The 12,285-nt window shown below is 44.2% G+C and overlaps 2 protein-coding genes and 1 pseudogene across 4 annotated transcripts; all 3 read right to left on the bottom strand.

Moving 5' to 3' along the window:
* Positions 1–97: 97 nt before the first annotated feature.
* LOC124674582 lies at positions 98–1,709 on the bottom strand (annotated as a pseudogene).
* Positions 1,710–2,778: 1,069 nt separating this feature from the next.
* Positions 2,779–6,147, bottom strand: LOC124674583 (plant cysteine oxidase 3). The gene is made up of 6 exons (XM_047210624.1): positions 5,838–6,147; positions 5,573–5,733; positions 4,782–4,929; positions 4,240–4,440; positions 3,095–3,207; positions 2,779–3,002 (listed from the first exon to the last, which is right to left on the bottom strand). The coding sequence occupies exons 1-6, from the start codon at positions 5,983–5,985 to the stop codon at positions 2,988–2,990; spliced, it is 786 nt and encodes a 261-aa protein (XP_047066580.1). The 5' UTR covers positions 5,986–6,147; the 3' UTR covers positions 2,779–2,987.
* A 1,815-nt stretch (positions 6,148–7,962) lies between these two features.
* On the bottom strand, positions 7,963–11,786 carry LOC124669325. Of its 3 annotated transcripts, none has more exons than XM_047205959.1 (4): positions 11,555–11,786; positions 11,404–11,478; positions 11,144–11,272; positions 7,963–8,485 (listed from the first exon to the last, which is right to left on the bottom strand). In XM_047205959.1, exons 1-4 carry the CDS (start codon positions 11,577–11,579, stop codon positions 8,415–8,417), a joined length of 300 nt encoding a protein of 99 aa, XP_047061915.1. In that variant the 5' UTR covers positions 11,580–11,786; the 3' UTR covers positions 7,963–8,414. The 3 variants fall into 3 exon arrangements, 2 of the variants coding, with proteins under 2 accessions (XP_047061915.1, XP_047061916.1); XR_006992138.1 differs by lacking the exon at positions 7,963–8,485 and adding an exon at positions 9,190–9,586 and having other exon boundaries at positions 11,404–11,492; positions 11,555–11,785; XM_047205960.1 differs by lacking the exon at positions 7,963–8,485 and adding an exon at positions 9,190–9,586.
* Between the last annotated feature and the right edge of the window lie 499 nt (positions 11,787–12,285).

Here is a 12,285-nt window from a genome sequence, read left to right as displayed (position 1 = left end):
CTTGCTGTTACAAATTCAAAATACTGGTGTACTGGAGTGTAGAATCAACCCAGCCTGTACAGTATAATCTATCTGTGCGAAAGTAGAATACATGCTTGACCAGCTAATAGTATCTGGCGCTTAATACACTACCAACCAACTTCACAAATACAACTGTACTCCAAAATAAAAATCCAAATACAACCATGAATTCGCTGGTGCCTTTATATGTTGGGTGCCCGGCCATGTAGATCAATCAGATTTCATCCTTCAAATAGTTCTCCCAACATCTCCTCCAAAACGGCAGGACTACTACTGGTTCCGGCGTCAACGTGCTTTTGTAGCTCCGGATTCTCCACTAAGCAGTCACGGTACGCCGAGATAACTCTTTTGGCTATATTTTCCCGCAGCAACTTCCGGAGACGAGGCTCCGGAACCTTCCAGAACTTCTGAGTCTGGTAAGTTTCATGAAATGCCGACTCGAAATCAGCTACTGGAGAGGTTTTACTCCAACGATGGATTCGAGAGAAAACCAATTTCGGTATGCATGAAATCACATGTCCCCAAGAAACATCGATATATCTATCCATGTGCTTCTCACATTCACGTTTAAGCCTTTGGTTTACATACCACAGGTCAAGATCCAATGAAAGCGAACGCCATTGCTCAAGAACATTTGCTATGAAATTGAAATTGTTAAGCAGGAACAAGTACCTCAGGCTTGGATCCGAGCACAGCAATGATTTTCTGAGGAGCACATCCATTTGATATTTGACCGTAGAATTTATCAGATCACGAAGGTTCCCGGTGTGGTAGCTCGGTGCGGAGTTTTCCGTCGAAGTCTGTGTTTTCTTGATTGACGATATGCAATCAACCATGAACCGAGTGTTCCTGTGAACCTCGCCTCCTCCTCGAGTAATCTCGATAGCCCACAGGTCGTCATCCTCCACGAGCGTCCTCACCTTCTTTATCGTGCTGGATATGGCGTTGTTTAGCCTGATCCCTGCTCTCGCCAACGGGCTGCCTATCTCGAACGGCATGAACATGTATGACGACGCGTTGGAGACACAGATGTACATGTCTAGCACGGCCTGTAGATTCTCGGCCTTGAGAGCAGGGACAACGGCATCGGTGAAGACGAGCATCTTGGCGATGCTCGCCTTGCCAAAACGTGCGACCTCAAGCGTCCCGTGGCGAACGAATGCCAGCTCCGTGATACTGACGACGATCACGGTGAGAGCTCGGATCCACTTCTCTACCAAGTCTTACAGCGACCTGTCCTGGAGCTGAACCACATGCTGTAAACCGTAGCCCTCGCGAAGTTGGAGAACCCAGTCGACGTCGAGCTCCGAGAACCAATCGCCCAGGGCTGCACGATCCTGACCACCGCCGTATTCGCATGCTGCCGTCGGAGGAGATGTGGCGACGTTGAACGCCTGGACCATGCGCTCGGTGTACCCGTCGCCGACCATTTGGCGAGCGATCATCGTGAGCTCGTGTGCACCCAGGTCCGGCGCGGCGGCGGAGGCCGAACCGGAGGAGCCGCCGGAGTTGTTGGACGGGTAAGAACTTGACGCACCAGAGTCGCTGGAGTAGAGAGTTGATCTGATCTGTTTTCCGGACACAGCAACCATCCGGATCCAGTCGCGGTAGGGGCTGCCCGGCGGCGGCGAGGCAGCCGTGAAGCCGTTGGTGCTCTCCTCCGGCACGGTAGCAAGCCGCTCCGCCATTCTCCTACTTTGCGATTGGCAGGGGTCGAGGAAACTGGAATACACGGCACTGATGATCTGGTTTGCCCGAGCCGCGTGACAACGCTGACAAGCGACGGACAAACCAACAGCTGATCGGATGAAATGAATATCCCGGGTCGACGCTTTGGTGTACAATAGGTTTCTCTTTCGTTAGGTCTGAGGCAACATCGTTCGAAATGAATATCTCGGTCATGGTATTAATTATGTGTTCCTCGGCCAGGTATGTGCTCCATGGCTACCTAAGGCTGGTCATAGTGGGGAGTAATTTAGATTAATAACATATGTTATGTTACTAGTCTAGGTTACTACCTTCATAATAAATAGTAACTTATATGTAGTGTAATGCATTGTATCATTTATTATATTGTAGACTCATTTTGCTTTGAGGTGTGTGATGTTATAGTAACATAGCTAGTTATCACCTCACTTTTTTTATTTATTTATTGGTATGCTATGTCATCAAAATAACTTGAGATGTGTGATGTTACTAGTTATGTTACTTCCACTATAAACAGTCTAACGCCGGTAAGTGGTGCTTTGATCTCGTTGATTGGTTTTCTACTCGGCAGATCATCACCTGGCGCTTCGGCCTGACTTCCTGCTGGTGCTGGTGCCAAAGTTTTGTTTCCGTTAGTGATTCTTCGGTTTTGCCCTTTTCTGCTTTTGGTGTTTTTGTTCCCAGTTTGATGATGAAGCAGAACAATATGTTCAACCATTTTACTTGCTCACCTATTACGTTTTTTTTTTTCATTTTCGAAAAAAACCTATTACGGTTTTTGGCAGATGTACAATTGTACATCATGTACTGAGCTGAACATGGTGTTTTAATTTACCATTGCCCTAGGCATTTTCTCTCTCGAAAGTCTTTCTATAAATGTTTGGGCCATTTTACAGTGAGTGGAATGGCAGCATATGTTTTGCTACGCAGGTACCAGAGTTCACAGCTTGCAGTCAACTCAAAATACAGTGTACACCATGAAGTACGGAATCTACTTATCAAGCTTTTATAGTTACACTATCGGTGCAAAAAATAGAATACGCAACAAACTCAAGCCATAAAATATGAATCATTCCACTAGATGAACCAGGAGAAATTTCTGATCATATATTCACCATAGCAACCAGATTTTCAAAGAAAAAAACTAAATAAAGAAGGTAACACAAAAACAGTACATATACAACACTACACTGGAAGAACTGTATCAGCGAGGTGCCTGGACACACTGCTTGATGCTCCACAGTTCACTGGCTGTGAACTCATGATAGACGATCCTGGAAAGCACAAGCACATCAGGGACTGTATTCAACCATCGTAACTGCTAAAGCAGACAGCAGCGGTGTAGGGTGTAAAAGTTAGGCGATACCTGTATGGTTGGGCCAGTATACATGCCAGGGCGCATGTAGATGTTCACGGGTGAGTTTATGGGCTCAATCCAGGCATAATCATCTGGGCAATCAACCATCTTTGTGTGTCCAGCAGCTGCAGTTGGAGCATCACGTGATCATGAGAAAATCAAACATGTTTAGAGCAGACGAAAATTGACAGATGCGGTGAAAAAACACCAACAGTTCTAGGATGTTCGAATACTGCAAGTGAAAATTTTCTCAAAATGGGAACAAACTAACAGAACATAAGAGAATGTCGGTTGAAGTACCTAAATTGTCAGACTTATGAGTTATGACATTAAATAGCATGTTTTTGGAAATTATACATGATATAACTCAGTCTGCTACTATCGGCAACAGGCTATCTCTACTTGTCACCAATACTCACCATCTCGATTCAACAGGATCAGCATGCCTTCCCCAGTGTGGCAGGTATGTCATGATAGGAGACCTACTTGCCCCCAATTTGGCATGCTTGCTCAAACAAAAGGGTAACATACGATCCTGCAGGTCTATATGCCCTCTAAAATGTCATGTGCATACTACTGAGGGCCACTACTGAAAATGGTAGGTTGTTGAATTTGCTAAGAATTCTAAAGAACATGGCAAGGGCCATGTTTCAGTGTCTAGGCCTCCAGAGTTATTCAATGCTCCAAATATAACATCCTAGTTCAATCAGTGAGTTGGTGCAGATGAGCCTATCATACTGTTGTTTTCTGCATCCAGTCTCTTATTTGCAGTGAAATCAACTGATTGGTTGCGACCGTCATGTAAACCTCAGTTCCATACATTAAAACATGCCTGCCCTCCTACAAAACCAAGTCCTACCACTGGTACTTTCATGGGCAAGAATGCAGCAAAATCATAGCTGGCTTGTTTCCCCGAATCAAGTATCCCGCATTTTCATAAATGAGATTTTACGAGGAAATTGTCATTTTAGGACAAAGTACCAAAAAACTAAAAGGCACTGTAACAAATATACATGCTTTACAAAACATATATCTAACATGTATGATGTATACTAGTAGCTACGACCAAAAGGTGAATTTAGTTGCTGAATTAGCAAAGAACTTTTAATGAGAAAAAAACATGCACTATAATGACAGGCAGGAGTTTCACTTACAGAAGCTAGAAAACGGATAATCATGGAAGTAGGTGCAAACTCTCCCAGCATTTTCAGCGTATGGCGGCGCAAGTACATCAAGAACAGCACAAGACGCAACTGAAGTGAATGAGTGTAGGTTGCCGCCACTTTGGGGATACAAAACGGTAGTTGGACATGGAGCAGTAAGAACATCATCCGTATATAACTTGGCCAGTCTTACTGCATACAATCAAAATAGAAATAAAATTATTTCAGGCTATAAGAAACCCTTTTGAAGATCAGACCATGAAGTATCTTGAATACATGGGAACAACCACTCTCAAATGATTTCAGAAATGGCAAGTGGTAATTAAGTAACTACTGGACTGGTACTGTAACACAACCACAACTGTTCATTAGTTTGCTACTTGGAAAGTGAACACATAACATAGAACTCTGAATTGTGACCATCAAAAACTGTGAATTGCGACCATTAAAAACTCGAATTGCGGTATTTATATAATTGACAATGAACAAATAAGAAAAAGAAAAAGAAACTTCAAATATAGCAGGAAAATAACCTGGTTGGTTACTTGCTAAAACAGAAGGCTCTATCCAATCATATGATTTCACGTGCATGGAACCATACAGTATTTTGCTCAGCACAGTCATTTCTGGATGATCATGAAGAGGAATGACTGCTGAAGTAGGTAAGCAGAATATTCCAATCTGCAAAACGTATAGAGAACCAAAACATGTGTTAAATAAACTCTTATGTCAAAACTAGCAGCCACCCTGCAGTATTGATAAGGAAGTTGTAGTCAAGGAAAATTAATCATGTAGAAAAATATAAACTATGAACTTATAAGTTCGTGAAGATAACTTTTTTTTTGGCGGGGAGTCAAGATAACTTGTCTAAGCTGAAGCAAGGAGTCAGTGGCACTGGCCAGTATTACACAAGTTTATGGTAGGCAAGTAGCAAAATATCAACAAATAAATGTAACTTACAAACCACATAAGAACATCCAACTACCCTAGTGGCCTAGTGGATACATAGAATCGAGTATATAATTTGAGTTTGACTATTAGAAAGTGAGAGGGTGAAAAGATATAGAATTGCGCATATAATGGTTTAGCCAACAGTCCAGTAGAATAATCTTGGTATGCTTGAGCTACATGGTGCACAGAGCAGCAGCAGCAATGAGCCAATAAGTTCATAATCAACACTATACTTATTGGAAATCGGAATTGTTGTTAGTAGAATGTATGGACCATGAAGAATTAAGCAGTCAACTAGGCCATCAATCTCAAAGCAATGATTCTCTTGTCACAAGTGGTGGCTGCAATAGCAAGATACCCATAACGAACTTACAGAGAAGGCGTCGCACTCGTAGATGTGCAGGTACGTGATGGGCTGCGCCCATCTCGCCGCCCTCGCCGAGCCCTTCATGAAGTTGGATTCGAAGAACCCGTGCCCGCCGCCGTCCTCGAGGTTGTCGTCCCTGAGCCCGACATCCACAGGACTGATCGTATCTGCAAACAAAGTGCGCATCCACATTAGCCAGAGATTGTGTAAGCATGGAGCCATGGATAGAGCGGCCGTGGATAGGCAGATGGAGAGGGGGAGTGGAGGGTACCCATGATGGAGGATATGGCGCGGACGGCGCTGGCCGGAGGAGGGGAGGGCGGGGCGGCGGAGGAAGGGGAGGGGAAGGTGCGCTTGCAGAGCTCGTACAGGGCCTGCACCCGTGACGACGGCAGCCGCGTGGGCACGCCCCACGCCATTAGGACGAGCGCGGGGGTTGTGTTCTCCGCCTCCCGCGCGGCTGGAGCTTGGATGTATACGGTGGAGCGGCGCCGCCGCCGCGAGCCCAGCAAGACGGCGAAGGTGGGAGGGGGAGGTTTCCGGGGCGAAACGATAACGATTTTCCGGGCTCGGGCGCCCCTGTTTCCACCGTTCCCTGTGTTCCCGTTACATCTGGGCATGGGCAGCCCGGCCCGGACCGAAAATCCCAGGCCGGGCTGGGTCAGGCTTGCACTTCGGGCCGGGTTCGGGCCTGAACGTCGGGCCGGTCCGGGTTCGGGCCTTCATTTTTGTGCATTTTAGCCTAGTCGGGCCGGGCTTCTCGGGCCGGGCCGGGCTTTTTTGCTCGTTCGGGCCAGGTTCGGGCTTAATTTGCAGGCCCGACGGTCGGGCCGGGCCGGGCTCGGGCCTGACTTTTTACCCGCGAGCTTTTTTAAGCCCGGTCCGAAACCCGGCCCGGCCCGAACTTTGCCCAGGTGTAGTTCCCGTGCACCTCAGCACCACCATCGACAATTTCGTAGTCACCAGGGGATCCACACAATCTTTTTTTATTTTTTGAGAGAACATTTAATTTTATTGATCACGTAATCATAATGTCATTGCAAAGGATCTCACGGATACACCCCACCACACAACACATCATAAAGATACACTCAACTTAGCAACAACGTTCAAACCACGAACAACATGATTGATGGAGCATGAAGTAAAAGAGGTCATCGGCTTCCTAATATCATGAATAGAAGGACCACATAGGGATCGATCATCCTCCCCTACATTCACTCGATTCACCATAGATAAGCAATCAGAATTGATAATGATCTTCGTGAAACCTTCGTCCCTAGCAAGGGTGATTGCACACCTCAAGGCCAGTGCTTCAGCAATCTCCGGCGACGTGACCTCTTCCTGGTACTCGCTGCAAGCAGTCACGCACACGCCATTGTGGTCTCTGATCACGACACCGACCCCCATCCGAGAAACAGAAAAAATCGCTGCATCCACATTAACCAAAACCATGCCAATCGGCGGCGGAGACCATTTGAGTATTGATGAATTGGTCTCGCGCCTATGACTTGTTGGTGGATTGTAAAGATGTGTAGCGATCATCTGAATATAAGCTAGCGCTTTCTCGGCAACTAATCTAGGATGCATTATCGGCTCACCTTCCCGACACCTATTTCTTGCATCCCAAATATGCCTCATAGAAATGACCATAGCAGTCGCCTCCAAGTAAGAACACCGGTCCAAAAAAATCCAGCGTCCAGATCTGAGTAGAAGTAAAATACTTGCGCTGAAGATTTATTGGATGAACAGTTCGAACAGCTTCCCAGACTTCACGAACAAAATGGTAGAATAAAAGTGCATGCTCTATGGACTCATGACGCCCACAAAAGATACAACCAGTGCAAGTAAAGATGTGCCGTTTCTGAAGTTGATTGGCCAGAAGGAAGACAGTCATGGAAAAAACGCCAAAGTATAATTATCATCTTCCCCTTCACTGACCATAACGATTTCCAAAGACCGGAGTCACCTTCAGTTCCAGACGTCATGCCACACCCAATAGAAGATCTTTATTCATTGAACTTACTAGGAAGTTTCGGCGCGGCGCACGCCGCGCCCGTGAGATTATGTTAACTTCCGCGAGAATATGATATATAATAAGCTAACTAATTAATAAATTGGAGTTTTCCGAACCTATGAATAAGTGTGACAGCCATAATACGTGAATGCAAACATGTCATCAATCAAGAATAGAAGCAGCATCAGTCAGACTGCGTTGTATGTACACATTCTCTGAGTGTATGTTTGAACCCATTGCACTATATGAATACAATACACTGCAGTGAAAAGAATAGGTATACAGATATACGCATATCAGACCTTCACACGGCGGTACACCACACTGGTGGGAATGTTTCGCCATATGTTCATCTAGCAATTTTGTGTTGACCAAGTTGTTTCAAATAAAAAGGCATTTAATTGCATGCTAGTTGGAATGATCAAAAGGAAAGTTATACATATCTGGTGTACTTCCGAAAGCGGGGTGAACATCATGGAAAGTAGATTATTTTCAAGCACTAAATGAATCCTTAGTTCATAATAAATGCTGTTGAAGAAAGAAGTTAAATAACACACATAGGTAGGCATGTACTGTTAGTCTGGCCTGAAAATGACAGATGTGAATCTATCATGGTCCATAAAGAAAGCTCCACAGGTTCTTCCAGATTTGCATAGACTGCAGCAAAAATTCAACCATTTGGAAACCTAACGGAAGAGGCAGACCTGGCCTCCAATGATGTTGTTTGCTATGAGAACAATGACACGTACATGAATTTTTATTACTAGTTGAGATTTGTTGGGACATGGTATTGGCATGGAAGTGTATGTGACACCTACTATTCATATGCACCTACTGTTCATACAAACCTGTAGGCGCAAATAAATCCAGAAAAGAATGGTTAAGCTTGCACTTCTTCTGACCTGCATCAATGCATGATAAGAGTAAGTAATAAGAGCTAGTGGAGAAGGAGCGATTCCATTCTATATAAGATGTACAGAAGAGTTGAACGGAATGGAGAAGTCAAATTTAGAAAGAAATTTTTAATAATATATCTGTAAGTTATATTTTCAGTTGCTATCAATATCCTTTCAGAGTTTATCAAGAAGAATACCTACTTACCAAAGTGCTAAATGAGCATCTACTCTGAAATCATTGAATTATGCGGAGCCCTCAGAGAAAGTATAAAAGTTCACAGGGAGCAAAACATATTTACTTGCCATATCCGTGAGCAAATACCAAATTTATTTTCTGATTAGTATGGCTATTACCATCACAACAGGAAAATAGAAGTTTATAACATTCATATAGTCGTAAGATAAGACAATTTAATGTAACCCTTGTAAGGCACTCAACATTGTACATATGTATATGCCTTTCTATAGATGCTATGCAATTACTTCGTCTGATCCATCTGGCATCAACACTACTAAACTTTAAGTGTGCAAGAAGGTCACCTACGCAGGGTACCAATATTAAGAGCCATGGAAAGGCTAGCAGCATGGACAGAACCAAAAGGTAAATTAGGTGAGCTCATGCTTGAGCTGAATTTACCCAACATGCAATTCAATGAACATATCAGGTACTATGGTACCGGAAATACTGATCCGCTAGTAATCCTTCTAGAGAAAATTATGAATAAACTGGTGAGTTATATCATACTGTATTACACTTCCTGATCTTGGATTAAAAGTATGCCTTATGATTAATTGTTGAAGTTTTTTCTTGGTAAACCTACAACTGAAATTTATAATAGTTACTCTGAACATTCGCTTTCATGAGCAGCCTTCGAGTTTATAATAGTTACTCTGAACTTCCTGAACACTGCACGCAACCACTCTGCTCGAGGTCATGTCGATGTGCTCCTAATGCAGGATCCCGCCAATGGTCGCCGCCACAGCCCCCGCGATCCGATTGCAGCCGAGTAGCTTCGATCTTGGACATGAGCCAGTGGCTACAGATTACGGAAATTAACGCCAGCAGTTCAACGAAGCATATCCCAAATCCCAATCACACAGTGTGTTCTACAAAAGAAAAAGGCAAGCTCCTGAAGGTGTATAATGCAGAGGACCAAGCTCCTCAAGGTGTACAGTGTGGAGGATTCACAGGTACATCTTCCAACAATTCTTAAAATGGAAAGCGAGGTTAGAGCTTTATTGAATAGAATATTTGGCTCCAGCTTTAAGCTTTAAAAAAACCGAGGGTTGTACTATTCCTTTAGACATGCAGATCGTAGCCTTTTGTTTTCTAGATGTTTTAAACATATGGAAACATATACCATAATAAATAACTTGAACAAAGAAGACTTTTTTTTTTGAACAAAGAAGACTTTAGCTATTCATAAATGTACTGGAGGTTCTATGTAGGGAAACTGGAAGGACTATGAAAATACTATCAGTGGGGGTATAGGACTGATGGATGGAATAATAAGTAAGATCACAAAACAGTTGCTATTCAAATAGTTAGCACATGATGAATGGAATAATAAGTAAGATCACCATCTGCGGGTGTTCAGTCAGATGGTTTTTGTTCAACTATGGTTCTCCGCAGAAGTAGTTTGTCTGGTCACAGCATTTACAGTATTGAAATTAAGAATGCAAGGCTGATAAAATCATCTAAAACTACAAAATCGAAACGTTTGTGCCATCCAAGTTCAGTATGCTCGTTTAGGCTCGTCTCATATTTATTAACTTGACATGGCTTGCTATCTTGTAATGAATATCCTATCCAATGAAACCATGATTGAACTGACCATACATAATTTCTGGGCCACGTCCAATTTAGCCTAGAGGGCGTAAAAAGATGAGTCTATGTACACATTAATCTGAGCGACAAAGACAGATGGTACTCAACGCAATATACCTATAAACCTAAGAAATACCGGATCACCCTCTGGGATCATTAATGAGAAATATTTTATCTGAATACTGGTCCAAGTTAATAGTTCGTTTGCATGAAGAAAGATAACGGAGTGTTTTTCTTGAGCAAAAGTAAAATTAACAGTGGTAAATCGGCTAATTAAGAAGAAAACTAAAATTATTAGCTATTATACATGATAATGCATACTGACCATAAGAACTTACCCCATTATGAGTAATGTATGAGGAAAAGATATGTACTTAAGATATACTTCCTCCGCACTTCCTATACTAAGGAGTGATTTTATGCGTATAACTGAGCCAACAGTTGGTAATGCAGCTTCATTTTTCTTGAAACGACCAAATAAAGAGTTGGTAATTCAGCTTATGTGTTTTTTAAACTACCATTTTTAAGCAGTTTTTGTTTCCCCGTTTGTCCTAATCATGCTACTATATAGACCCTTGCAGGTAGGAACATTTTAGCACCTATAAGGATTTTGCACTAAGCTCACCAAGTAGCACACTCTTTATTAAGCCCATCATGAACTCTGAAACTATTTCATGTAGTACCAAAAGAAGTTGACCTATTTGTGTGAGAGCAGAGACGCATAATTCAAAAACTCTGAAATTCAACATACGAAGCAAAAGCAATCAGAAGAAACAAAACGATTAAGAACCAATGTAGGGAGGATGTGGCCAAATCCATGGAGTATGGCAACTGACCTTCTGTACATGGAGAGAGGACCAAGGATCCCCGTTTAAAAATTGACCCGAGAACAATTGACAGAAGTCTACTTCTTGGTAATATTAACACCACTCTTCTTGGACTGAGCACACCATCCATCTCGTCAGCTGCAAGATATAATGGTGTATGATAAATGAAACCTAAGGATGAGTAATTTGGCTACAATAAAAAGAGAGAGAAAAGAGGAACCAAAAAAGCTGAACCTTAATTGTCAACAAAAAAAACTGAACCTTAGTACCTGTGGGACATTCCATCAAATACGTGAGGATTTGTAGCACCACCGACCTCACTGCTCCTTGTGCCTCCTGGCCGCCTGCACCTCAGTAGCTGCTCCCGAGTGAGAAAAAGAGAGAAATACGTTGAGAGACAGAGTAGGAGTTAAAACTTACAAAGGCACAGACGGAGGACACGCATCTGCAGAAGAGACGGGTCATCTGTCGCAGCCTTTTATGTTCAGCTTGCTATTGTCCGTGGAGGAGTCACTGGCAGAGGTCCATCTCCTAGTGTGCACTGGTCATTGCGCCTTCGTGGTCGGGGATGCGCTCGGGCCGCCGCACGCCATAGAATTGAGGGCGTGCAGGTGAAGGTGGAGCTCCAGGGTGAGCCCGCCTCTGATTCGCCACGGCCGCCCGTCGGCCGTCGAAGGCCTCCAGCGACGTATACATCCTGCTGGCGCGTCCAACGCCAGGCACCTCTGTTTTGTGGCCTCGAGCTCGTCGCTGACCCGCACACACGCCAGCCGTCACGCCCTTCCTGAAACTTTTCGGGCCCATGGTGAGGAAAAAAAAAAGAGGGGAAAGAAGACGGAGATGAGAGAGCAAGGGGAGAAGATATCTCATCGAGGGAGGGGGTGCCGTAGTGCGGCTTCAAATTCTTGCCGGCGCTGCTGCTCGTCCCGTCGAGCTGCGTCGCCGCTGGGCGAGCTCCCATCGGCCCGTGTCTTCCTACCTTGCAGGTAGATGTGGCCGGCTTCCGTTGGCTGGGACCAAAATATGGCGTCGCGACAGCGGGATGAGGTGTTGTGGGCGGTGGAGGTGGGGATTCGTTAGAGAGCACTTCAATGGAGGAGGCCGTGCGGAAGAGTCCGGAGACCACGGAATTGTTCGCTCGTCTGCCGATT

This window comes from Lolium rigidum, chromosome 7, assembly GCF_022539505.1.
Source record: "Lolium rigidum isolate FL_2022 chromosome 7, APGP_CSIRO_Lrig_0.1, whole genome shotgun sequence".
Taxonomy (NCBI): domain Eukaryota; kingdom Viridiplantae; phylum Streptophyta; class Magnoliopsida; order Poales; family Poaceae; genus Lolium; species Lolium rigidum.
This window is presented reverse-complemented; position numbering and strand designations above follow the sequence as displayed.